A 27,948-nucleotide genomic window follows, 5' to 3' on the forward strand; every position below is an offset into this window, starting at 1 on the left:
TTTAGCTAAGAGGACCTCTGCTATTATGGGATTGATTTCAAGTAGAAGTGCTTAAACTAGCGCTGGGTTTGTTTTTCATCTGATAACAGACCAAGAAGCTTGGTGGAAAGAATTTGGGTTTTAGTCATTCTTCTGTTGCTCAGCTCTGTTCCACCACAGCCACACAAGTGGACTCTTGTGCGAGCGCTGCCTCTGAATGCTGTTTTTTCTTAGCTTCTCCTCAAGGTCTGGCTTTTCTGAGAGGTGACTCTAAAGAGCTACTGATGTGAGGTGAAAAAAAAACCTGAGCTTGTGTCTGTACCATGACACTCTTTCTATTAGGAAGACTTAAAACACAGCAATGGTGATGACTTGGATGAACTGATTCCAAAACAGCATCAGCACTTTCAAGTTGAATCCTGACTTGGGAAGTGGTGGCCAAAGCTGTGATGAACCCCTGTGACCTCTTCTTTTTTTTTTTTTTCTAAACTGGGGTGTAGTAGAAGTGAGCCAAAACTGCAGTGTGTTAAATGTGCTCTATCCCATTTTTTTTTAGTGCTTGCTGGTTCATGTTCAACAGTGGTAAGCCTCCCTGCTGCAAGTCAGGCCTCAAAGACTTGCTCAGCTTTGCTGGGATGGCAGGTGAGAATTTTGCTGCACGGGAGGGAAACAAGGGACTATCCCTTGCCGGTAGCTGTTGGCTGCTCTGCGGTGTTGGTCATCTGTGTAGCAGGGATGTTCTTGCTGCTCAGGAATTTGTTTGAGCCGCAGTATGTGGGTGTGTAGGATGGAGGCCATGTGTCGGAGCTCCTGTGTGGCCAGGTGTGAGCCACAGCTGCCCTAGCCGTACATACTGAACCTCTCCAAGATTGGGCTCCATTGGGCTTGCAGCCCAATGCTCACCACCATCCTTTGTAAGGTTGCACTCAGTTCCAGGACCCTCCTGTGGCTCTGATTCCTGTTCATACCTTTCCAAATCAGAACTCGGCCTTTTTCCCCACACTTCCAATCCCCCAAACAGGTCTCCACACTCTCCAACCCAACATCCTAATCCCATGTGCTGCCCTACGCTTGCTTATCTACCCACCCATCAGCTATGCCAGGTGCAAAGGCTCCTGGAATGAGAGGGTTTGGGGATGTGCCGCACCTGGAAGTGTAATTTGTGTTTACTTCTCCTGGGGCTTTGTGCTCAAAGCAAGGAACAGTTTGTCCTCTGCTAACATAAAATGTGTGTCAACATGACTGATATTTCATATTAAAAAAAAGTGCTCATTTAACTTGCTTCCCTTAGTCTTCTTTCCCCTCCCTTTCCCCCTCACTTTAAGCTTTGGAAAGATGCTAGAATTGTGAGGAAAAATGAGAAGGAAAAAAAAATCAAAAATCCTTTCATTATGAATTTATTGAGAAGCAAGAAGAGCCTATAGCTTAGTTACAGAACGATTCACATATCACTTCAAAGACATTAAGGAACAGTAAATTCCAGGTAGACTCCAGAAGACCTGAGTGATCTGAATCCAGTGACAGGGCATGGATCACTAAAAAAAGGCACGTTCATTCTATTTGGTCTTAGTTCTGTGGTTATAACAAAATCTATGCTAGTGGAGGCTCCAGATAAGCCCCAGGGAAGACTGAAAATTTTGAGTGCTGTAACTGCATAATATATGATACATATGAAAGTCATCTTTAGGCTGTGTTAGAAGTGGATACCTCCATAATTTACTGCAAAGAAATGTTTAGGCTCTCGCCTGTTCTGCCTCATGCTATTTTCATCCTAAAATGAGAACGTTGGTATCAGATGCTTTCTACTTGCAGCTGTATATATTAGAAGTAAAAAGTGGGCTACAGTGTGCATTTAGAGATAAAATTACCACTAGAGGGTCTAGTGACTTCTTGAAAATAGTGGATTATAAAGAGGAATAGCATCAGAACCACCATGTGGGGATTATTTCCTTCAGAATCATTGTAGCATGCAAGCAGCTCACTTGGCTTGAATAGCTTTGGTAGTATGTAGCTTTCATGAAACTGTTTTGTTGCTAATAATATTCTAAATAATTTTTCACGGTAAAATCAGCACAAGCAACAGTGACGTGGTCTTCATTAGTCAACCTTGCTGCAATAGTGTAATCTCCCTGTATGAGACAAACACAAAGCAAGAGATTAGCCCGTCAGTAGCGTATAACTGCTTCTGTTTCTATGAGAGAGTCCTCCTCCTAGAAATAGAAAAACGCTTTTCCCATCAAGTTCCTGCAAAACCTTTCCTGTCCAAATGCGATTCAGAACTGGTAAAGGACTTGCCTGTATCTTCTGCCAAAACACTCTCATCAGGGATATCAATGCTGACAGCACAAGTTCAAAATTAAAACAGTGCAAGGGGAACAAAATGTTTTGGTGGATAAAAATTCCTTTCAAATATATATAACTTCTCATGTTTCTTATGAGCAAGCACAGCATGGCCTGTGCTGTTTAGTAACTGGAAGGGGAAGAGGTGCTCGGTTGTCTGGCACTTGTCTTCCTTGGATCTTGTTGTTCAGTGTGTACATTGTTATTGATGAAAACTCTAAGAGAGCACCTTGAGGGATGTGTGTGACTCAATCTGTGATGAATACCTATATAGTAAAACAAGGGGTAGTTTAATTTCAAATTGTGTAGTTAAAACTACTAATAATTCAGGCTTTGGGGAGAACTTGTATCGTTGCAGTGCAAAAAATCTCAACCTTAAAGAAACCATGGCTCCTTTCTATTGGTGAAAACTGTTCTCTCCAGACACTTGGAGGGAGAAGCACTGGGCAGGGGAGGTGACAAGGCTCATTTAACAGATTTGGAGGAAGAGGTGCACTAGATATCATTCACTCTAGGTTGGTGGCACTGTGGTATTTACTTCTGGGTTTTTCTGGAGTGTGGCGGGGAGCAAAACCTAGGGTAGGAGAGCTTGGCAGCAGTGGCCTCCTGGCCTTGAACCATAGAAAGATCCTGCCCTGCTCATAACTCTAATGGTAGTGGAATAGAAGGAGGCGCAGCTAGAATGAGTCAGGCTTCTTGGCATTTGTGTTTTTTACCATGGGATTTCTACAGCAATAACTGGCCTGTGTCCTCACAGAGAGGTTCAAGTTAAGTGTAACATCCAAATATAGAGAGGCCCAATGGCAACATACTCATGAGAATACAGCCTTGTTGTAATTGCTGTGCAGACTGCGCAAATGTCCTTCAGGCTGCTCAGATGAGTCTGTTCTTTGTAATGAGATGATGATGATTGCTGCATGGAATAATGCCATCCTTCCATGCCAGCAATAAGGAGTTATTTGCCTGATTGATTAATTAACAAAGAAAGCTTCCTATTCCCTTTCTCACAAGCATATTAATTCTCCAAAAGCTTATAGTTTCATTCATAGAAGGGCGTTTATAATAACTTGTTTCCATTGCTTGTTGGTGATTAGATTTTTTTTTTCCCCTCCTCCACAATAATTGTTTTGCTCACGGGTAAAAACTCTTAAGAGGATTGTGAACAGTCTTAGAATTTCTGAGTCCAAATTCAGCTAATTTGCCCAGAACTGGAGTTTTACTGGTCTGTGCGGATGTTCCTGGGCCTTCCTCTTGGTCTAAAGACCTATTATTCAGTTTGTCTAGATCCTTTGCTACAGAAGTGTCCTCAGTATGTTAGTAAAGCTGCTTCTGGAGCAGGATGCTCACTGATATGAGCTTGGGCACTCCAGTGCGAGAGAACAAAAGGTGTCGCTCAACACAGCATCTCTAGGCATAGCCTTTAGGGAAGCAGGCTGGTAAGGGTGGGATAACAGCCTGCATAAGGGGGCCTAGCTCCCTGTGTGAAAACCTATCTGCTATCCTAAGAAAACCTGTCTATCTCTAGATAATAGTGGCTTTCTAATGCTTTAAGGAAAGACTTAATTTCATATTGAAAAGTATTAGACATGTAAACACTGTCACATCCAGTGTACCAGCTGAGGAAAGCTTGGAATATGCTGATGTGATTGCTGGTAGTCTGCTGACCATACCTCATCCAGAAAGCCCTTCTGCTTGGGAGCACAACTGTGGCCAACTTACCTGTGGGATTTCTTTGATTCCCAGTGTGACTGGTCCCTCATAGTAGAGGTGTTCTGAAAAGGAAAAATGGTGACGGGTGGTTAGACATGCAGCACACGAAGGAAACAAGCAGCCGCTCGTAGATGCTTTTTTGTAATAACACTTCAAAGTGCTTCAGTGACAAGTGTTATGGAACTGCAAAGTGCTCCATACACAGTTGTGCAACAGCCCTCCTGAGAGAAATGTCAGGATGTGTACTGCCTTATGGGGAAAGCAGGGCAGAGACGGGGCTCAAGGTGGACCTGCAGTCCCTGTCAGAGTGGAGGTGTGGGAGCGTTGCTTTGCACAACCAGCGGGGTGTTCTATGTCAGCGTGCATCCTGCAAATGGGGAAATGGAAGGGGGATTGCCAGACACAAGCCCTTTAGCATGATTTATTAAACACCTGCAATAGTTGAGCTGTACTGTTTTGGTGACTCTGAGGAAAAACCAACCTGAGTTGAGTACTTCTGACTGCTTGCTGAACATGACCTTAAGGTAATAAGAGCGTGTCTCTCTCGCCACTGAGGGAGCATTCACCAAGAAGTTCACGATGTGCTGAAGCCGTCACAAGTTGTATTGGTGACTGGAATAGAGCTGAGGAGTTCCACCTTCCAGTTCTGATCTCCCTAATTGCAAGGCATGCTTACTTTTTGCTGCTGAAGAAAGGGCAACTTTGGCATTAATGGACAGAATTAGCAAGCTGTTCTGCAGTTCCTCCTACTTTTTTATAGCTTACTGGGCCAAACTGTGCAGACTTGACTGAAAATAAAACTTGTGGATGTTTTGGTATTTCAGAATTTCTTGCACAACTTGCCCTCCACAAGTTGTGGAAAAGTCTAAGAACTGTTTAAAGATTCTCTTTTGTAGGTGTCATGAAATATTCTTTACTTTGACAGTGACAGAGGAGTAAGTGTTTCATCATATTTATATGAGTCTGTGCTGGTATCTTGATGCTTGTCACTTCTAAAGAGTTGTTTTAGCCCAGTCTCCCTGTGCTGTTTTAAACTGTTTATTGTGAAAGGTTGGGCAAAAGGTTTGTAACACGTTTATGTCGTATGGTCCATCTCACCATGCAGTAGGTATCTGACTTGGAAAAGAGTCCACAGAAAGTCTTCCCCAGACATTCTGTGAAATGTTAGTCAATGCCTTGTAACAAGCTTATATGAAAGAATCATGACTATAAGGGAAACTAGGAAAAGAGTAGAAGAAACCTGAGACACCACCAATTTTCAAAACCTTTGCATTAATAAAGAGTTTGTTAAACATAATGCCCTGATGATCCTGGGAGGTGGAGAAGATGCAGAGCTTCTCAGTGTTGCCCTGAAAAAAACCTAATACCAAGACAGAGAATAGAATAAGTATGTTTTGGCTTGTCACAACCAACTATGCTGCTCTCATGCTCTACTTATTCCCCTCTGCGTCCCTGATTACTTCATCTGGAGACCAAGAAGTCTTTTCCTTTTCAAAGAGCAGTCACCATCACTGCCTGCTTCTGTGCATGAAGCAAGAGCTCTGAAGTCTGACACATCTCTGCTGCAGAGAGTGGTGACTCAAGAACTTTAAAAATACAGTACAGCCCACTTCTCAGTTCACAACTTCACTAGAGTCTAAATGGGAGTTAAAGGCACTGCAGGCTGCATGGCTTAGGTGGTGAGTGACTCCCTTGGGACTTGAGATGTGTGTGTTGATGTGTGCTAAGCCATATTGTGAGCTGCCCCCTCAGGATGGTGTGGACCATGCAATGGCGTGGCTTGTGGTTTGTGTGTCCTTTTGTTCAGTAGAGAGCCTTGTTTGACTGTCTCTCCTTCTGTCATCTCTGAGCCTAGCAAATCTTGCATGGCAGCAGAGCAGAGTGGAGAGGAAACTGGGTTGTGAACAATCACCCATCCCTGAAGTCCTTCTCCACAGGGACGTGGAAACTCCTCTTGGATCATGTGGCTCATGAGGGTCTCACCTAGGCTGTTGGAAAGCCACACAGAATCTAAATATACATATGCAGCATTCAAGCTCTGCAAAGCCTATATTTTAAAATGAAGTGGGAGTCATCAGGCCATAAATTTGCTTCTGAAATGATGGCAATGCTAATCTATCCTTCAGTGTAGGTAGAAGTTATTCCCCCCCACACACGCTTTGCTGTGACAAAGCAATGATTACATTGGAGCTAGATGAATGCAGTGTTAGGGTTCTGTCTCAGCCCTCTCTGAGAAGTTTTGCATGATTGCTCTGATGTGTGGTAGCTATGCCTTTGCTTGGTAATCAATGGAGCCACTCTTATGGGCTGTGCTATCTTTTAGGGAGCCTCCAACCATGGAGCTAGGTGCTGTGTGTCTAGTTTGAGGTCCACATTTACTGCTCTATGCTTCAACACTGCCCTTATTTAGCTTTTTCTAATTAGGGGTCTTGCAGTGGTTCACAATTATTGATTATATGGAGCTACAGGAGAGAGTCCAGTGAAGGGCAAGTGATATGATTAAGGGACTGAAACATTTCACCAATGATGGAGAGGCTGGGGGAGCTGGGACTGTTTACCCTAGAGAACAGAAAGATTGGGTGAGAGCTCATCAATAGTCACAAATACCTGAAAGGAGGGTGTAAAGAACAGGGAGCCAGACTTTTTCCAGTGGTGCCTGGTGACAGGACAAGAGGCAGTGGACACAAACTGAAATACAGGAGGTTTCTCCTGAACATCAGGAAAGACTTTTTTTTTTTTCTGTGAAGGTGACTGAGCACTGGCAGAGGTTACTCAGAGAGGTGGTGGAGTCTCTATCCTTAGATATATTCAAAAACCATGCCTGGACATGGTCCTGGGCAACCAGCTATAGGTGTCCCTGCTTGACTAGGTGGGAGTTGGACTAACTGACCTTCAGAGGTCCTTTCCAATCTCAACCATCCTGTGGTTCTGTAACCAGGCCTCTACAAAACTCTTGTGACCTTCCTTGCTTCAGTGATGGGGGGGAATGGAAGGACTATGCCGCTTTGAAAGTATGTCCTGATAGGAAAGCAAGGGCAGCTTTCATTTTCAGCTAGTTGAGACCTGCCAGGAAATAATGTGGATACGTAGATCTGCTGAATTTTACCGTATGTATTCACTTTGGACCATGGCAACCTCTTCTGTGCCTATGCTGGCTATATCAGGCTTTTCAAAGCCCATTCAATGTTCCTCTCACATGAGGATCTGCTGTAATTCCAGAAGTGTAAGCATCCTCCAAGGCTTTAAGAGCTGTAGTTTATCACAGCATTCTCCATATACCCATACATTTTTCTCCATATATTCATACATTTTTACATTCCTCCGTTGAAAGAGGATGAACACATCTGCTGCAGTAAGTGTAACTGTCACAAACACTGAGCCTAGCTCATTGAAAGAATTCTGTGGTCTTTTTAGAGCAAGCCCAGATGTAGTTGCAAAAAATGTATGAACATTGGGAACAGCATAAATCATGAGCGTATTTTTCCAGTTAAAAATTCCCCTATGTTTTTATTTGTCTGCTGGTAAGTTACAGTATATGTCAAGCATGCCATCACCAGTGATGGGCTTTCAGTCCACCTTCTGTTTTCAGCCCATTTCCTTAAAAACTTAACTGAAGGTGACTTCTGTAGAGCACCCTGGAAAACATTTCTAATGTACCACTGATTCAAGGTAACATCATTGTATTTGTTGTAGCAGCTTTCCCCTGTTGTTTCTACCAAAAGTAACTTAGTCCTTTCCCCTGCTGACAAGCAGGCCTCGAGTAGCTTCCAGCCTGAAGCAGAGCTTTCCAATGTGTAAGAACTTCCGGAGGATTACTTTAAGTTACTAGTTATCATTTATCGTGAAGATGCCTCTCATTCCTGACAAAACACCTATAATGAAATTCTCACTCATCTTTCTCAAATCTTCCTTGCACTGAAAATCTTTAAGCATTCTCACACTCCTATACTATATAAAGGCCCTGTACATCTGCACCCACCTCTTCCTTTTTCTGTTTTAAATCTTTTTAGAACTGAAATGCTCCGTGTTGGAGTTCTTCTAGGACACGATCTTGCATCCGTGCAACTGACAAACAACTTCCGTGAGTTTCAGGGATGCAGGGATGATCCAAATAACTGCCAGCTATAGATGTACAGTTGAGTCAGAAAAATGTACATAAATACATAGCTAGTTGAGAAACCTACACTTTCTTTAGTGGGGAGGAAAAAGCGAGATGAAGGGGCTAAGCGAGGTGACATTGTATATCAGCCCAAAGACCTAGCTTTGTGGTGTAGCTGCTTTCTCAGAAACGTGTACCTAAAATCTCAGTGTGATACCCAGTTCTGTAATTCATGTTATGTTCTCTACTTTTAGTCACAAATACTATTTTAGAAACTTGCTCACTGTAACACCTGCCGAGAGAGGCAATAATGTAAAGAATGGAGGTCTGAAGTAAGGCAGGGTTTTCCTCTATGGTTTGGGAGCGTGCACAAGGAATCACGCAAGTGCTCTGATGGTGCCTTTATCAGTTGGGCCTGAAAGAAAACTTGCAGAGGATGCAACTGTCTTTTGTCAGTAAACTTTGTTTAAGCCTGCAAGTTGTGGTTGGCACATTGCTAAGTATTACCCTGGTAGGTTGTCTTCTCTGATTTTAGTGATTGCATTGGGCAATCTCTTATGTAACTTTTCTTGGTGCTTTTTTTTTTTCTTTGAGGAAATGGAGAATAACCAGCACTTTCTATCAAAAAAAGAGGAAGAGCTGAGTTCATGTTATGCCACAAAGAATTTAGCAATTTTGTTGTTATTGTTCTTAAATGGACAATGGCCCATTTCCTTGTAACCTTTGAGCTAACAACTTCACAACAGGCGTATAGCTCAAAGAAAAACATCTTGGAATTCTATTTAGGAGTCCCAGTGAGCAGTGCCAGATGCGACGTTTGCTTGACATAAATAGTAAATACTATATGATTATGATGAACATGAAACCTGCAGCTATATTAAGTCTCCTAAAATATTTACAGACATGGCAAAACTGTAGTGTTACAGGAGAGCAAAGAAAAATAAAATAACCCCAAACACCCACGACTTAGCTACATCCAACTTCTATAATTCTCTTTTCCTTGTAACTTCTGCTCTGTTTATCCACATGAGTGAGTGGACCAACAAAGCCTGTAGCAGAACTACATTCTGTCTCATTTTGGGAGGAGGAGAAACAGGCAATTTTTGGCATCCTCGTGGAAGGTAAGCAAATTCTGTGTGGAACTGTATTTAAACTTGGGTCAGGTCTGGCCAGTTGTTGGAAATATTGCCTGTACAACAGGGGAAAAGAGTCTCTGCATGAAAAGCTCCCATTGAAAGGGCTACCTGCTCCTCTGCATCTTTGCTAGGGTGTGTACTTGGCCATTCACAATGTTGTCCTTTCCGCATAGGTATTCGGTCAGAATTAAAGCTGTGCTAATACAGTAAGCTATGGCTGTGCCAAACTGCCTCAAATTGGTCTTCAGCTCAATTCTGTGCCTTAAAACAAGGGTTAGAATCAAATGTCAACTAATTAAGAAATACCATATTTTCAGTTTGAACCTTAGTCTGAGAAAGCTTGCTTCTATCCCACTGTGACTTAATTGCTAAATAAAAACTGCTACTGAACGAGAGTGTGTGTATTAAAAAGTGTGTGGTAGAGGTCCTTGCACTAACTTAGGGATGCTTCTAAATGAAGATATATAGTATTATTTAAACAAACAACTATGGTTTTATATCATAATGTATTTCAATTAGTAGAAACAATCACCTGTCAGTTTAAGATTAAGGGACTTGTAAACCCCAGGAGGTTTTGGCTTTGTAGCTTTATGTGTGAATAGCAGTTTGTGCTCAGCTCAGGACTGGCTCTGCTTCTCCTTAATGTATTCTCTAAAGGATGTTATTTAGTACTTCATCGGAATAAGATAGTTTTTCAGTAGGTCTGTGGGTGGTTCCTCCCCCACCCCCTTGTAATTCAATACACAATTGAAGAAACCTCTGAATTTAATTTTTTTGTTTCTGTGGCTTACAGGATTTACATAATTGGTTGCTCATGCAGCATTTCTCTATTACTCTTTGTGATATTTCCATGCTGTGTGAAATGTCTTAGTAATTTTCCAGGACCTGTCTTAGCAGTAGTGCTTGCTGTGCATGGTCTTTAAACTCATAGCCCTTGCACATGAATTATTGCAGCGTTATCAGGATGGAGATGCAAGTGAATGGAAGGAAAGCAGAGCTTCTGAAACTAACTGGGGTGCTCTGACAACTCTGAAACTTCCCTGCAGCTCTACCTGCTTATTTTAAAATCAGCCTAAAGAGACGATCATGATGTAAGAGGGACTTTAAAATAACCATTTAAGATACATGGGTATTACAGTCCAGAGGCATGACCGTAGCTCTTCCAGATACATGCCATGGCTAGCTTTGCACTACCTGGCCTGTGTTGTGGCAGAAGGGACCTTGAGGTGCCCAGGCTCACCTGGGACCAAAGATGCCTGCTTTCTGGGGACAACTAACGCCACTGTAAACCGACTAGTGCAAGTTTGCACCAGTTGGCAGTTTGACTGACATGAACTGAAGTCATCTGACATGCTACACAGGCATGCGTTGAGCAGAAACAAGATGCAAACCATAGATGGTATCAAATAGTACCTTGGTCCCAATATCCTTCTTTAATTCCTCTTAAAGTGAGGTAGGAACTGCTTTTAAGGACAGGAAGTGTTACTTGCTTAACAGTGAAGAACATGTTCTGAACGGCCTGTTTGTTTGCTCAGCCATTTCTTTTACAGAACTGGCCTTTATTTTTGTCATACTTCTTGCTCACATGACAACCATGTGGCTATAAATAGGGTTTATGAACCTCTCTGCTGTTGCATGGGGTCACATTACCACAGTTATTTTTTATGGACTTGAAATCCCATGTGTGTGCAATATTCTGTGATTAAAAGCAAAGCAAGCAAACAGGTTAGGGGAAAAAGCAGGCTCTGAAATTAAAATGTCTCTGTCCTACTGTGTTTCTGTCATCCATTAACATGCTGTTGAAGTAAACAGAACATTACGATGTATTGGTGCGTTCAACAGCACAGCGGGTGCATCCTGCTTGGAGTATTCAGTAGCCATCAAACACTCATAGAGTGCTACCTAAATTACCTCCTTTCTTCTTTCCGCAGAAAACAAGCTTAGAATGACCCGGCTCGCAAAGCGTCTCTGAGTAGGTTAAGACGGTCTTCCCATTTATGATCAGGTCAACCTTGAGGTATAGTTCCTTGATGTTGTGTCCTACACACAGAACAGAAGGAGACCTCAGAGAAAGTGCAAGGGTAAACAGATTTATTACTTTATTTTTTAAAAGATTTCACTTTTTCCCCTGCTGCTAAGGCCATTGAATGTTTTTTCTTCATTGAGAACTCCTGATGCATAGAAATCCACGTTTCAGGAACAAGTCTCTAGCATATATCTTTATTGGTAAATAAACTATGTCCATGACCATTCTCTAACTCAAGTCAACTGGCATAGTAAATCTTGTGTCCATACACTTAAACTCTTTCTTCCCTACTGTGTCTAGCATAGAGACCATATCCAGTGGGTCCCTGGGAGCAGCCTGTGGCCTGCACCTGCTGCCTGGGAAAATGGTAGCTGGCCTGAGCCAAACCTGTGCCAAGGGCCAGCATAGCAGCTTGGCAGCGCTGGGAGGTTGCCTGCTTGTGCATGGCTTGCTTGCCACTGCCATACAGCCAGTGAGGCTACCAGATTTAGAGGGAGGTCCTGTACTCCCTGTTGGTGGAAAGGTAATGTGATTTTGCAGGCTCGTTTAACTTTACAGCCACCTGAAAACTGATGCTCCCCAGGCAAAAGGGCAGCATGTCTCACAAGAGGGAGAACTTTTGGATGCAAGGAAGCATTCCCAAGTGTTAAGAGACACTTGGCTCACAAACTTATTTTCAGCACCGGGGCATACAGCAGCGCACTCATATCTATGCTCTGGTAGCAGAGGTTCTAGGTGAGCTTGGGGCTAACAGGGTTGCAAGAAGGTGGCTTTCCTGTGCAAGGATCACAAAGCAAGCCATGGCTAATATTAACTTGTGCACCCAGCCCATTAGCTCAAATGTAGTCCTGCTTTTAACCTTGTATTGATGATCAGTCAAGTGCTGAAGGGTATAATAAGCTCTACAGAGGGACCTGGGCAGGCTGGATCGATGGGCCAAGGCCAACTGTATGAGGTTTAATAAGGCCAAGTGCCGGGTCCTGCATTTTGGTCACAACAACCCCAAGCAACGCTACAGGCTTGGGGAAGAGTGGCTGGAAAGCTGCCCAGCAGAAAAGGACCTGGGGGTGCTGGTGGACGGCCAGCTTAACATGAGCCAGCAGTGTGCCCAGGTGGCCAAGAAGGCCAACAGCATTCTGGCTTGTATCAGGAATAGTGTGGCCAGCAGGAGCAGGGAAGTGATGGTGCCTCTGTACTCGGCACTGGTGAGGCCTCACCTCGAGTACTGTGTTCAGTTCTGGGCCCCTCTGTACAAGAGGGACACTGAAGTGCTGGATCGTGCCCAGAGGAGAGCTACCAGGCTGGTGAGGGGTCTGGAGACCAGGTCATATGAGGAGAGGCTGAGGGAGCTGGGCATGTTTGGCTTGGAGAAGAGGAGACTGAGGGGAGACCTCATTGCCCTCTACAACTACCTGAAAGGAGGTTGGAGAGAGGTGGGTGTTGGCCTCTTCTCCCAAGTAGATAATGACAGGACCAGAGGAAATGGTCTGAAGTTGCGGCAGGGGAGGTCTAGATTAGATATTAGGAAGAATGACTTTACTGAAAGAGTGGTCAGGCACTGGAACAGCCTGCCCAGGGAGGTGGTTGAGTCACCATCCCTAGAGGTGTTTAAGAAATGTCTAGATGTTGCACTTCAGGGCATGCTCTAGTGGCAGAGATTGTAGGTTGTTTGGTTGGACTCGATGATATTAAGGATCCTTTTCCAGCTATGAAGATTCTGTGATTCTGTGAATTTCAGCTAGCACGGGTGGTGAGCTGATGGCATGGCTGTTGCCTCAAGCTAGCACTTCCCCAGAATTTCCCTAGCATGCTTCTCTTGCATGCCCAGGAGGGGCAAAGAGGTGTCCCCCGCCTTGGTCTGTGGGAGTCCCTTCAGTTTCCTACCTGCAAGGGTCAGCCTTGGCAATTTGCTAAGCACTGCTGGTGCTGACACAAGAGTGCGGGTGCTGTAGCTGTCTCATTCAACAAGACTTGCCCCAGAAGACTTGGCTGTGAAGGCAGGCTCTAGAGCAGCCCTCACCTTGGCTATCTGTATGTGCAAAAGAAGGATAGGAAAGGAATGGGGGCTGAGGGCTGATACAACCTGCATAGTCTGAGGCTGAGCTGATGACAGAACTGACATTTCTGTAGCCCCGTGTAGGTTTTGAAACTTCTCAGAAACAAAGCCCATTCATCTTTTATAGTAGATTGTCACCCTTGCTTACTACTTAATACCAGCACTTGCACATGAATTACCTGTTACGGTGTGAGAAAATAGCAATTCACTTACTTAGGACCATCGCAGCTCTGATGTTAAAGGTGTGGGTTGTGACATCAGCACAATGGTCAATGCTGAAAGCAAAATCTTGCTGGGGATCTGTTTGGAGATAGAAGGCAGTGGGTAACAAGTTGTAGTTTTAATGAGACACTGCATAAAGAGAATAATAAAATATAGAAGTGTTATAAAAACCAGATTCCGTACTCCTTAAAATTTCTCCAAGATGTGCTCAAAGCTCCTGTACCTTTGGATTAATAGTTACTTTTTCTGTCCATTCTGACACTTCAGTATGAAACACATTCAGATGATGCCCATATGTGGCTAAAACCTACTGTGTTGGGAAAATGAGCCAAGTTCAGGGAAAGCAAGTTCCCCATGGTGGTGGATAGTCAATACTCTTTCAACAGTGAAGTCTTAGCATAGCTGCTCTTCCCAGGCTCTGCGCCTTGCCATTCCTTCCTCAGCACTGATTGGTTAGGATGACGTTTTTAATTCATTTGTATTGCAAGATGGCTTGGCAAGGCTGATTGGGAACCTGAATCCTGAAGCGGGACGAAAAGTCCAAAAATGAAAACAAAATTCCGTAACTGAGATCCTGCAATATTTCATGCTGGGTCCACCATCATATGTTTCTAACCCAGGAAATATTCCATGTTTCTCCCTTTCTGGGAGACTGTAGCAGAGCTGAGGTCAAAGGGAGCCCTACAGCTGATGACTAACATGACTGTGGCTCTTACCAGTTCCTACAGTACCACTTTCTCTGCATCAAGCTCCAAAACTCTTGTACAAACATAATTACTTCCACCTTCTTTCTTGCTAGCCTTCATGAGACTCTGTGCTGTGCCTGAAGGCTTGCCAATGTGTCACTCTGGTGACAGCCGGCAGCAACAACTGACAGCTCAGCTGCCACAAGCAACAGCACGTGCAAGTGTTTTCCAGAGCTGTGGCTGGAGGTGAAAGATTTGGCCAGTTTGGAAGCATATCACCTTGAGCCTCAAGACTTGCTTTAGGCATAGGTTTGTCCCTCATGGTGGCTTTCCAGCCAGCCTGCGCATCCACCTTCCTCCTCTGTGGAAACAACAGAAGCAACTGCAGTATGTGCAGAAGCAGCCGTAGGCTCTCCAGTTTAGAGAGCTGGTGGTGACAAAATACAGACATGGGAACTGAATTCTGTTTCTCAGTTATTGTTGCTTGAGGTAATCTTCTCGCTGAATTGAAAATAGTGGATTGGGAGAATTTTCCTTTGATGCTGTGGTGAAACTGGAGTCATAAGTGTCCTCTGTGAGGCTGAGCTAGCATCTTCATAGTCTGACCCTATTTTTGTAGCATTGCCCCACAGCTGTAGCAGCTGGCAGGGAGCAAGCCTGAGTGACCAAAGCGCAATTACTTAGGGGGAGCATGAAATGAGTGAAAGTGCTGGGAGAAGCTGGGGTCTGTAACTAAGACAGGGTCTGCAAGCACATGGATTGTCAGCGTGGTCCAAAAGGAGCTCCTGAGTTCTGGTAAATTAAAACAACTGTTTAAAGGAGGGAGATAAGTCACTAGTATTTCCCACAGCTTTGTGTCCCTTGCTGGATTTTGTCTTCCACACCACTAAAACAGCCTCTGCAGTTGCATGATCTGCTTGGGACAAAAAGTTAGTACCTGGAGTTGTTTATCAGCTTGAGTGTGACAGGAGTCAGAGGGCTGTCTTTCCTCCCTTTCCATATTCCTGTCAGTTCTCACTTTGTTATTGCAGCTTCAGAAGCTGTTGCAATCCGGTAGGAGAGCAGTTTCCTGCTCCAGCCGGAAAATGTGTCAAACTTCTCTTTTCTCTGGGACCGTTATGCCTGCTTCCCCTCTGGGCTCTGCCGCCTCTCAGGGCTTGGTTTCCTCTTTCCTCTGGACTCCTGCAAGAGCCCCTCTCGTTTCTGTTTGGTGTGCGGTGCAATGATAAGGTTCAGGAAGCAGCTGCTCAGATTCAGAGCAACTTGGGCACTGATGCCTACAAACAGTGCTGGTTGTCAAATGACTAAAATTGTCGGCTCTGTAATTTCCAGAGGGAGCTATGGTTAAAAATGGCACTGCAACACGTATGATGCTCTTCTCCTTTCAAAGAGGCTAGGCTTTGCTTTAGTCAACATAATAAATCATGGTATTAGGGCTAGAAGTTGAATTTTTAGGTCAAAATTTCTCATCAATAACTGTCTGGATGGAAAGGGGATGTTCATGAAACCAAGCTTCCCTGGAAAGCATGGGCTTCTTACAATGAACCTAACCTCAGGCTTGTTTTAGTTTGGATGTCTCATGCCTGTTTTGTTTTTTTTTTTTCTTTTTTATTTTTCTGTGGGTTGAGCTCTTTTGCCAGATAGCATATTTCATGGTGCATTGTAGCCATGGGTGTCTCCTGCTGCGCCACTAGTGATGCAGCAATAGGACTCTGGTCTATCCAGAGAAATATTGTCTGGTCCCCAGAGATGAAGAGAGCATGGAAGCACTCACATGTGATTCCAGCAAAATTTGTGAATTAGAGTGCTTGGCTTTTGTGTTGTTACTCTGTTAGTGAGACATGCAAACTTTTCCACTGGCAAACGAAACCCCAATTAATTTTCTGACCATCTCCCTGTGGAAATTCAGGCTATGACTTTGCAATCTGACATCTTAGATATTGTGGTGTTCGTGGGGGCCTCCTGCTGGAATCAATTGAAAGGATGGCTGTGTTGCTTAAGCTATGGTGCCAGGGAGTCTGGATTCCAAAACATGTAGGCAGAAAGGTTGCTGCTAAAAGGAAACTAAAGAAAACCAGTCTTTTTTAGCCGTTTGATAAGTGAAGATGTCTGTAGATTCAGCTGTGCACTATGAACTAAGGTAGTGTGCCATACCCCTCTATCTTCAAACATTGAGGAGTCCCTCGTGTGGCAAAGGCAACTCGAGGCAATTGCCATTTTTGTTTCATCTCAGATGCACAACTGTGAGTCACTGTGTGTCTCTTATGGAGGTTTAATACTTATTCTCCCTTGTTTGGCTCAATCTGAAGTGAGCTGGTTAGACTGAAAAAAAAATATACATGTTATGTCTTTCACATGTGCAGAGCAATAACATTTACCGTTAAATCTCTAAAATACGTGGGGCTGCCCTTCAGACTTCTACTTCCCTGCAACATTTCATAGTGCACAGTACTGTATGTTCCCAGACTTCCCTCCACCCACTCCCTTCAATCTGCTCCCTCTTCCATAATTAAAGCTAGAAACTCTTCAACTGGTTGCAGAGTTTTGCTTTTCCAGTTCAGCCTTGATATATTACCAACACTTAGAATGTTGCTGGAAATTTTGCAAACATGTTGAGTTTTAGAAGTTAAAATCTGCTTATTGGGGGAGAAAAAGGGCATTTTTTGTGTGTGTCTGTCTAGTGAGAAGGGCTTGGGCTGCAACATAGTTAGACCTAGCGTGAAGGTGCCTGGGAGCAGGATTTTGACTGACGTTTCTCTCTAGACAGTTCTGAATATTTCAGGCAGCAGCTCTGAGAAAGAGGCAAGTCTTTGGCTTTTGTAAACAATCAATGCGCTGTAAGATCTCTTAGGCTTGTTATTTGAACTTGATGCCGTGGCTAATGCTGAGCTCTCTCAACTGTATCTAGCGGTGAATCCACAGCTCTTGCTGAAGACTGGCTTCTGCAGTACAATCCTACTTTGAGAGGTAAATTTGGGGTGTACCTGGCATCTTGCCACAGATCACCCCTTACGTGGCATAGTGCCAGCTGAGCCCATGCATCCCACCTTCCATTTCAACCTTATCCAACCTGGCCGAGTGGAGGTTTGTTGCTCTGTTGGCTTGGCATGTGGTTTTCCTTGCATATGACCTGTAGTGGCACCATAGTGCAAGATTTCAGCCTGGCTTACTATAGCAAGGTGCTCACAGCAATGGCTTTGGCTGGGTTTTTCTAGAAGACTGCACAGACATGCATAGTACAGCCTAGAAGCTCAGATAAGTTATTGAACTCTTCTTCCTAGAGTTTCTTGTCCTGCTCTTGTTCTTGTCAGAAGAAGGTTCGTAGGTGAATTAGCCCAGCCATATTTACAGCGGTGTTTCTATGTGACCCTTCTGGCTGCAAGCGTTGTACCTTTGATGGAGATTATTAGAATAGAATAGAATTACCCCAGTAATAGACGGGAACACACTCTCATACCTCGGTTACTGTAGTTGTGGGACCACCAGCTCATGTGCCTGCTGAACATGGGCTTGCACCAAGCCACAGGGCTGTGAGCTGGGGCTGTCCTTACACCCCACAGCCTCCTGTGCTCTGGGAGGTGATCTTCATCAGGAAGATGAAGCAGACAGCTGGCAATGATAATGTGTTAACCCACTATGGCTATGTCCCTCAAAGCTTGAGCTGCTACGTGACCAACTGGGCATTACAGAAACTGCATGGCCAGATGGGATGCACCTGTTACGAGAATTTTGCTGGGCTGGTGTGCAACAGCCTCTGTCTTTTATTCTTCTCTCTCCCCTTGCCTGTGCCCCCCCCCCCGGCCCCATCTTGTTAACTATCCTCTACTGGCTTTACTCCTACCTGAATCCGGTCTAAAAATCATATTGTTTCCATAGAAGCATAAAAATTAGTGGCATGAGTGAATAGGAGCAGCAAGCAGGCAAGCTTTGCTTGTGAGAGTCCACATCTGTAAGTCTTGCAGTGGTGAGAAGACTCTCTACATTGGTAAACTTTGGGTGTTTCAAAATAACGCTTTTAGGAGCACATAAGCCACAGAATTGAATGGAATGACATAGCTGCACTTGGCTAGGGTCATACAAGGACAGACTAGTGCCAGAGGAGCTGGAAATTAGCACAAGGAAGAAACATATTTAGTAATTACCCAACACTCCTCACCTTCAAAGCTCTTAATAAAATTAAATCATTAGTCCTTACAACATTCAAGGTGATGAAAGGAGAGGGAAAGAATGAGGAACTGTTTGGGATCTCAGACTTTATGTATTCACTCAACATTTTCCCTTTAATGTCTATTTAAATAAATTAACCTGAATGCTCAAGGTTATATTTGACACTGGAATCTACTTATAAGGTACTGAGGAAGGAGCATCAGGTGAACTAGCAGCTCTCCAGTTGCGCATCTAGATTTCCTTGAGCACCTTCAGTTTAATGAACTTCCCTTTGGACCTGCCTTCGCTATATGTCACTGCCACATCCAGACATGGCTGGGAGGAGCAGATCGACCCTCTGTTCAGAGGGGAGCAGAATAAATTGTGAGACTCATGTTGGCTGTGTCTAGTTTGTCGTGAGGATGCTTCATCCCAAAAAGCTCACCTTAGATGTGACCACCTCTGGGCTTCTGCCTAGCTCTGAGAGGCACTCTGGCCTCCTTTGCAGAAGTCATGATGCGTTTTATCCTCCGTACCTTTCTGGGTTGCTTAGGCAACATGGAGGTGAAGGAATAGGGAAGTTTACAGTTCATGTTTCCTTAATGTCCTGGGGGATACAGACTGTGGGAATTCCCCTTCGCAAACAGCGATAGCAACCTGTGGTCTCTGAGGTTTGCGTAAACCTGAAGCTCTTGAAGATGCCTAATGGAGTGAATAACTCTGCTTCCTTTCTGATAAAACTTATGTGGCTGTAGAGGGAAGCCTGAAGATTTGGTCTCAGTATAAACTACAAACTAAAAAAACCCCAGAACACTGCCAAGAGAAACTTAAAACACGGCTTAAAAAAAAAATGTGGTTATGCAATATTTAAATAATTTCTACTTTTCACTCAAGAATGCTGAACACTGGTAATGCAAAGAGCAATTATATACTACTTGGTTAGATTAAGGTATGGGCATTACTGGCCAATGTTTGGAGATAGTTTTGGAACAAGGTGATTCCAGTGTCTTATAAAATTAGCTTAAATAAAAGACGAAGGCTTTTTTCTCTGTTTCAAATAAAACTCATTGAGTATAACTGACATCCAAATTTGCAAATATTCAGAAACAGTAACTCAGAAGGCCAGTAGCTTCTCCAAATGTGTTGCTGGGACACTGGCTGCAATAGTAGCAGTGTTTGGGCTGTGAGGCACGGATGTGGGATGGAAGGAGGGCTCAGCCCGTGAGCCAAGGGGTTAAAGTGTGGCAGATGGAGAAGAGAGGAAGAGATTTGCCTGGTACCAGGCTGAGATCACACAGCTGCCGCCTGCGGCCATGGAGCTGCTGGTGGCCTGGGTGAGAAGCTGTGTGGAAGCCAGCAGGTGTCAGGGGCTCTCTGCAGCTGGAGGGCTGTGTTTGGGGACGAGGGTGTCACCAACATGCATAAAGCAGCCTTGCCAAAGACTTGACCTGAGCCTCCCTGCCTTTTCCTGCCTGAACTACCTTTCTTGACCGCAGGCTTCTTGGAGCTGTTTGCTGGGCCTTGAGGGGAGGTCCAGTGCCTGAAAGTTCATGGAGACTTTCCTTGCTTTTGCCAGCAGTGGTATTTGGAAAGGGGGGTTTCTGTGCTTTGTGTGATATGACAAAGCTTTGTCTAAGCCTGTTTGAGAAGACAAAACTGAAAGATGCCAGCTTTGAGAGATGGCACATACAGATCTGTATTTGATAATCCTGATTGTCCTAGTTACCTTGAGAGAAAAAGGGAGGCAGGCTTCAGCTACAGCAGTGTAACAAGAAAATACTGCATTAATTTGGGCCCAGCAGGGAATGTATTAGAGAGAGAAAGTCTTTGTTCTTCTGTTCTGTTGGTGAGAAAACACCACGCACTGCATGAGTAAGATGCATACAGTAACTGCCTGTATTTCCTAATTGGGTCTGTCTCTTCGTGTGTGTTGGGTTTTTTTTTTTTTATATCATTCTTTTTACTGCTCTACTTGAGACAGAGATCTCTGGACATCAGTGCTTGCCAGTATGACTGAAGATTCACAACAGACTTTGTGGACTTGTGTCAGAAATAGAACCAAACATTACTATAAACTGCCCTGCTGCTAGACACATGCCATGCTCTGGGATAGCAGGGTTTACCGCTGGTTATACAGAACAGTAATCAGCGGCATATAAATGGGCTAAATGTTCCCATTTTCCCAGGATGGGTTGAAATCCGCTGCAGGAATGTGGCAGTAAGCTATAATTGGAATGGCATGCTCCCTCTGCTGAGGAAACTAGCTGGGTTCCTGCCTGCCTGATCACTGCTGGATCATTTGACAGGAACCATCCATCTTCAGGTGAAGAGGAAACTGGTGCATTGAATTAATTTGTGGTAGCTTTCAAGCTGCTAGCTTTTGGCAACTGGAAGCTCTCCCGAGTCTAAAAGCAGCATCTGGTACAGATCAAAGGTTTTGCATTCAGTACGTGGTGGTTCATTCTGGATGGGGCATTTGGACACCTCGTCTCTGGCCACTGTTCTTCCCTAGTTTTAGGTTGCTATAAGCTTCCTTGAAGCTGGTGCAGTGACACCAATACACAATGATGCTTAAGTCCTTTTTGCATTTTTCTGAGGTGTGTTAATTTTTCTTAGATTATTCTGGTTATTTTTGCGGACTGATGTTAAATTGCTGCAAGAACCTGATCTCCTGCCTCTTCTTTCTTTGGTAAACTGTAAGCATTGTAGGGCCCGGAGCTATTTTGAGGCCTTGATGACAGCTCGAGATGAGATGATGTGGCAATGTAAAGAAAGTCTAGCGATGCTTCATATGCTTACACTGGAGCACTTACGAGCAACTGCGGTTTGCTCTTGCTCCTGACTTTATGCAGTGAATGTGTCTTTTGATAATTTCTACTTTATGTAATACAGGAGCTAATCTCAAATTTTTATCAAACTGTTAATATAGCTGTGACTCACCTGTTTAGTATATTAGCCTGCTCCCTTCATAAAGACTCAAATTCAGCATGCAGCAGCGAATGACAGTTCTGCCTTGCCCACGGTACTTATTGACTGTAATGCGATAAACAGTTTTCTAGGTATGTCTGTCCTATTTGTTTCCAAAGCGGAGAATATGTTTTCCTATGTCTTGCCTTGTGTGCTGTTACCCCTTCTGCTCGAGATACCTTAGTGACTCAGCGGCTGCAACAACGAAAGACATGGCAAAAGTCAATAGGTGGAGAACGTGTCTACTAGTTTAGATTTAGCAGCCACAGATAAGCAGGAGGGGCTCTCATATATAAACAACCCTCTTCTGCAGTCCATGATGCAGGACCTTCATTGATTTGGTGAAGAAATGGGCACTGTGAGGAAACCTCTGAGAACTAAATTAGATGGGAAAATTTAAAGTGTGGTGGGAAAAGTTCAGCTGAGGTTAATTTTCTCCGCTACTAGTCTCAGTGAAAACATTAATATTGATTTTGCTAAATGGTTCAAAGTCTAGATGCTGAACCTAATGTCTTTGCCAGAGTACCTTGGAGGTATGAAATTGTCTCCTGCTCCTCCTTAGCATTTACATTTTAAAACTTACTAAATACTCTTCCCTCTCTGAAAGAAGAGGTAAAATGAAATCAGAACCACCTTAAGAGGTCACCTAGGAAAAGAAAATTCTAATCCTCTCTAATGAAGCGGAGAATGAAATAGATGAGGTAGTTTTAATAATTCATGGAGGGACCAAAATTTTAAAAGAAGATCTGCATGTGCAGTCATATCTGTGCTGACTTGATTCTGATGATAGCTTCAGTTTGTTAGGAGCTGGTGCCAGAAATATGCATGTCAACATCTGGCCTTCCCCCTGGAATAAGTAAGCTATACCAGATGAGTATAGCAGCAAGGCTATGACACTAAGATGGCTTGGACAAAGCAAATGAACAAAAAGAATGTTCCAAGTGAAATTCTTAAGTTCTTTGACTGTTTGCCCATTAGCCATCTATGCAACAAAAGATCAGAGGGGAGTTGGTGTCGTGTGGCTTTAAATAATTTAGAAGCAGAAGCAATTGCTGGAGACTGCTTGAGGGAAATAAATAATTAAGTCCAAGAGAAGCATCTGGCTCAATCTGTCTGCCAAAAACCCAAAGAATAATGGAAAAAGAACCTTCTTTTACCAAGTGTCTAGAAGAACGTTTGCCCTGAAGATGCATGAGGTGAGAATTTTTTGCAGGCTTTTCTTTGCCAGCTGAAGCTATTGGATTATGAGTGTGTGGCCAGGGAGGAAAAAGGACTAGTAACATTGGTTAACAGAGAAAACGGAAGGTGATGTGGTGTAAAATTAGTGCTGCGATGATGATTGTTTACAAGTTGGTATTGCTGATTGAGCAAAGATGGATGTTACAGATCTATTTTTTAAAAAGGAAAATGAGAAATAGTATATTTGATCTCCTAATATGCAGGAGGAAGATTATGATGGACTGGGTGTGTAAGGAGGACCATAGTAAGACTGAAACTGTTCAGCATGGACACACAAACCATCAGAAAACTGTAATCTAACTAGTTTCTCTGTCTTTACTTTTTCTTTTTTTTTTTCTTTTAAGTACTGAAAAGTTCTCTCAAAGCAGAGTTTGACAGGAGAATGTTTATACTGCACTACCTGACCAGAGCATAACTCTGAATAACTAGAATAACCCTGTTGACTTCAAGGAGCCCCTTTAACAGAGATACAAATCTGAACCCACAAATTTAAAGAAAAGCCATACAAATGAGAGTTTCTCTATCTGTAAATGCAATCCAGTGCAAGCTCATACTGAAGCGGGCAGTGCTGCTCTCTCCTACTGTACCAATGTAGGGCAGGAAAAGCTTTATAGAAATGACCCTGCTTGAAGTGTGACATAGAGCTGTGCAAGCTGTCATGGAGCTCAGTGAACCTAAGTTCAGTTTGACTTTACTCTGTTTAGGAGGAGGCATTGGCATGTAAAAATAATTCTCTAGATGACCAGAGGGCCCTGCTTCTTTGCCTAGCAGAAGACATTAATTAAAGCAAATTGTTACCACTATCCCTTAAGATGTTTTATTATTTTTAAATCTGTAGATATGCAGATGTGAAACTTGTAGAGGGTGCAACCGGTTTCATATTTAGGTTCTGGAGGTTGAAATGAATACTGATTGATTGCTCCTTCTCCTGAAACTTCAGCTGATGGCCACTAACCTTGCTTCAAGTGGGGAAAAAAAGAAGAAAAAGGAAAGGAAGTCAGGCATGAACTGGGAAATGTGTTTGTCTGTGATAGTTTAAAAAAAAAACACCAAAAAAAAACCAAAAAAAAAAAAACACAAAAAAACCCAAAAACCCATGTGGTCTGAACAGTGTTTTATAAGGTCTAGGGAATATTTTTCAAGAGTTCATCTTCAGATGCCATTATTTGACTCTCCTGAAGATCTTCCCGGAACTCCCTGTTATTTACTCCCATGCACAGAAAATAAAAAAAATAAAAAAAAAAAAGGTTGATGCTCTCCAGACCCTTTCTAAAAACATGCCTTATCTGTAACCTTTTCTGCACTGTCAAGAAATCTACAGTTTCAAGCACCAGGCAGCTCAGAAATCTCCCAGGTCCTAATCTAAACATAGAGCTTTATTAATCACTGAGCACACTGGTCTGGGTAACACGGGCATTCTGAACCACTGATTTGTTGATGTAGGCTCAACTAATATTTCAAGAAAGAGCTGTAAAAGTAGTTGGGAAATATTTTTTCATTTGTCTGCAGCAGCAATCACCTGCTTTACCCTATGAAGAGGGCCCCATTTGAACACTACATTGTAAGAATGTTTTCATAGGTAATTAAGACAATTAGGCTTACGTGAATGGTCTAGAAACAGGTGGTGGTAGATGTGTTGAGGAGTTATATTTTGTAGTTTCCAACTCTATTGTGCTTTCAGGTGGATACCTGACACTGGAATCTGCTTGGGGCACTTTGCTACTGTTGCCTTCCTGCCTTTCCCTTCCCAGACAATTGCCTTTTAAAATGTAGCTGGAAAGATCAAAAGTGTTATTACTGTAAAAATCACTGTGAAATTAAAAGGGATAGGAATCAGCCGTTTGTGTAGCAGGTTCTTTTCATGTCTCTGCATAGACTTGCCAATTAGGGTTCTCTTTTCTCAGTCGGAGAGGTTAACCTGTGCTGCTTTTATCTCGGGATCCCTGCCCAGGTTTCTAAAGTGATTTGTGGTCACTTGAGATCTTCCTTAGTTTTTGTCACTTGTTCCTGGGAGGAAGAGTGGCACTGATGGGAAATGTCTTTCTATTTATAGACTGTCTCGGTGTTATGTCTCCTGTGGTTATATAGAGGAGGCAGCATACTGTCTATTTGCTTTACTTTTAGACCACCCGTCTCTCAGCCTGAGTTTCTCACCATGGACTTGCTGCTGAAAATTTTTGTCTGATTTCTTTTAGATGACTTTTTTTTTTCCCCAAGTGCATTATATTGATCACTAGGGTCTTGTCCTAGTCCTTTCTTTTGATGCATGCCTTGGGGTCCTGGTTACTGAATGTTTAGTCTGATGTGGTTGAGTGGGGATGGGGATCCTTTCTATAGGATCCAGAACATGGAGTGAGGCTGGGGGCTTCATTGCGTGCCTGTTTCTTACCCATAATAGATATAGGATGCAGCTAGGGTAAGTGTCTGCAACAGGAAATTGGGACTTGCTCCTGGGTACAGAAGATTGCTACACCTTGTCTGTCTTCACTTATCCACCTAAGCTTCTCCGCTGCATTTTTCATGGTTATATTAGCTTATATTTTTGGCTTTAGTCAAATTTTTACTGCATTATAGGAGAGGATCTGATAAACTGCAACGTAAAAATGAACGCTTAGCTCCTTTTTAAACGTTCAGACTGAACTCTATTAATCTGTTGACAGAGGGCATTCAGTTCCAGAAATAAAATTGTGAAGTTCCTCTCTAAAATTCTCTCAGCTTCCTTAAATTTTACTTGATTTAACCCTGATTCAACAATAACATCCTAGAGTTTATAGTAACAACAGTAGAGGTGAAGTCCTGACCTTCTTGAAGCCAACAAGGAATCCTGCACTCCAGATTTCACTCTAGATACCTCACTGTGGCCACTTTATCCCCTAAAATGTGTCATCCTCTGGCATCTTCAGTGGAGCAAGAGGTACCACGGGGATCTCTCAGACTAGAGGAAAATGTGGGGCAGTCTTCCCCTGAAATAACTAAAGAGTATGGGCAGTTGCTTAGCATTGACTCCGTGCTTGCTGACATTACAAAGTTGTCACAAGAAGGTTTGTTGGGAAAGGCTCTTGTCAAACCTAGGCACTAGCATGTCTGTTCCCTCCCAGGTGAGAACAGTTGGCGGGACACAGCTAAAGAACTGCCCATCTACTTGTGGTTTACAGTGAAATGAAGTGGGAAGAAAGCTTCCCCTCTTCTGAAAAGACGATCAGCACCTTTGGCACGGTTGTCAGCTTGCCACGGTGAGCTCAGTAGGAGCAGTGCCTTCTCTGGAGGGAACGCAGACTAGTGTATTCAGATTTATCCTCCCCACCTGTAGATTTTTGGATTCGGCCCCAAACACCTTATGTTTTTCTGCTTTATGTGAGCTACCAGACTATGAGCTGGGTCAGCAGAGATGCAGCTGGTGCAACCTGGTTTGATGCTACAGGTGTAGTAGCCTCTGGAAAAAGGCAGGGCAGAACATTGTGGCTGCAGCTGTGAGTGTTGCCACAACTGAATCTGCCAGAGCTGTGAGGGAGCAAGGAACTGGGCTTCAAACAAGGAATCTGATTTAATTCTTGCAGTGTTTCCACATCTGTGTAATCTTCTCATCTCCCATAACTGTGTCTGGGAGAACAGAAAACTACTCTCAGTGGTGGGACCTGACCTGTCTGATCTCTGGCTTGTGCTTCTCAAGCTGTGAATTTCTCCTGAATGAATGTACCTCTTACCTTTTTGTGTGTGGCAAAACAAAATAAGTGACACACAAGCTCAAAAAAAATGCATTTTTTTTTTTTTAGCTAGGCCAGTGGTGTACATAGTAAGAGGCAATACCTGACTGACATGTGCACAGCAGATAAATTTCATCATCATTTGAATTGACTCAAACTGTAGCCTATGCCTCTGTGATGAGGCATCTCATGCTATTTGAGACCTGTTGAGGGAACAGAATTAACTTATACAATGAATTCTTACAAGCTTTGGTGTTACCTTTGTTTTAGTATTCGATATCTAATTAAATATTTTCCGAATGCAGTATAGCCATTTATAGTATGTGAAGCCTGGCTTTAGTCTCCTAGGAGCAGGCCAGTAAAGAATAGCATTACAAATATTTACGTCTCTTGTCCCTTTCTGGCTTTATTTTAATGGGTGTGCAAAACAGCATGAAAGCTACAGGGAAGGAAAAGCCCCCCGGGAAACCCTTTGTATCAGGATGAATTGGAAAAACAAACTCTAGGGTGCTCATTTGCTGTGAATCGCTTTTCACATCACGTGCGGAAAATGAATGAGGCGTCTGTGAATCTAATTCCCTTTGTCCCAGTTGTAAAGCGGATCAGCACAATAGGAGAGGCACAAGGCCAGCAAAGCAAGACGTGGAAAGCAGGCACCATTCAGTGAATTCATTTTCAGTCATTCCAATGCCACTTGCTCCTCTCCTCCTCTACAGATTTAAAGAAAAAACAAACCCTACGGTCCCTGTGAAATGCCTCTGTTAAGTGCTGCTGCTGAAGTCTTGCTAAGCACGGTGGCAATAGCAGAGAGCACGAATCCTTCCCACTGTCACGCTGGGTCCCTTGTCACTCCAAGTGGGAGGACAGAAAGCATTTCACCACAGCCTTGCCGCACATTAGGAGAACGGCAGATCAGCGTATTGAAGAGTCTGTGTCATCCCAGGGGTAAAAAAGATAAAGATCTCGGGTATTCCTCTTTTTTAACCTAACCTCAAGATAAAAATCCTAGTAATCTCTTTCATGATGAACTCTATTTTTGACAGTTGTTCATTATTCTGAATTAGATTACATTATTTCCTCTTTATTATCTTCTATCTAAATACAGTTCGATTCGTGTGTGTGTCAACCAAACTAGCTATATTTGAAAGACTAAAAATATTCTAGCTGCAAAATCCAGTGCTGGCTTGGGATTGTAACCCTATATCTAGGGTTACATTATATACAATATAAGGCCATTATAAGCCTCTCTCACTGCATAAGAACAACTTTGTCGCCCAGCTAAAAGGAAAATGGAAATTTTAAAAATCTCACCACAGCTTTTGTAATGTATTTCCAAGTTGTCCTCTTTGCAGACCGTGTGCGTGGGCCATTCTGTGCTGGCATCCATGTAAAGCAGGACTAAGATGAGAACAAGAACGTTTGATATCTTCATTGTGGTGGTGGTAGTTTGCGGGATTACTTCTCTGTCTCTTGCTAACCCTCTGTGGAGGGAGGTGTTCTTGCCTTTCTCCAAGGGAGACAGGAGACCCTTCGTGCCTGCAGAAGGGTTAAGTGAGCCAATGCAGCCTTAGCTTACCACAGCGTGGTATAAACAAGAGGCTAATCAGAATTGGAGGGTGCTATTTCCGTGTGCTTAGA

The 27,948-nt window shown here is 43.4% G+C and overlaps 1 protein-coding gene across 1 annotated transcript; it reads right to left on the reverse strand.

Moving 5' to 3' along the window:
* Positions 1–1,359: 1,359 nt before the first annotated feature.
* On the reverse strand, positions 1,360–27,948 carry LY86 (lymphocyte antigen 86). Its single transcript, XM_063323965.1, has 5 exons — positions 27,622–27,948; positions 13,560–13,646; positions 11,176–11,304; positions 4,039–4,091; positions 1,360–2,108 (listed from the first exon to the last, which is right to left on the reverse strand). The coding sequence occupies exons 1-5, from the start codon at positions 27,740–27,742 to the stop codon at positions 2,013–2,015; spliced, it is 486 nt and encodes a 161-aa protein (XP_063180035.1). The 5' UTR covers positions 27,743–27,948; the 3' UTR covers positions 1,360–2,012.

Source organism: Chroicocephalus ridibundus, chromosome 2 (assembly GCF_963924245.1).
Source record: "Chroicocephalus ridibundus chromosome 2, bChrRid1.1, whole genome shotgun sequence".
Taxonomy (NCBI): Eukaryota; Metazoa; Chordata; class Aves; order Charadriiformes; family Laridae; genus Chroicocephalus; species Chroicocephalus ridibundus.

Coding starts and splice junctions, on each gene's coding strand:
- LY86 (XM_063323965.1), bottom strand. CDS start 27,742: ATGAAGATATCAAACGTTCTTGTTCTCATCTTAGTCCTGCTTTACATG. Junction 11,305..13,559: donor CAGAGCTGCGATGGTCCTAA/GTAAGTGAATTG, acceptor TTCTGTGTGTAG/GACACAACATCAAGGAACTA. Junction 4,092..11,175: donor CTGCGGAAAGAAGAAAGGAG/GTAATTTAGGTA, acceptor TTTCCTTTTCAG/AACACCTCTACTATGAGGGA.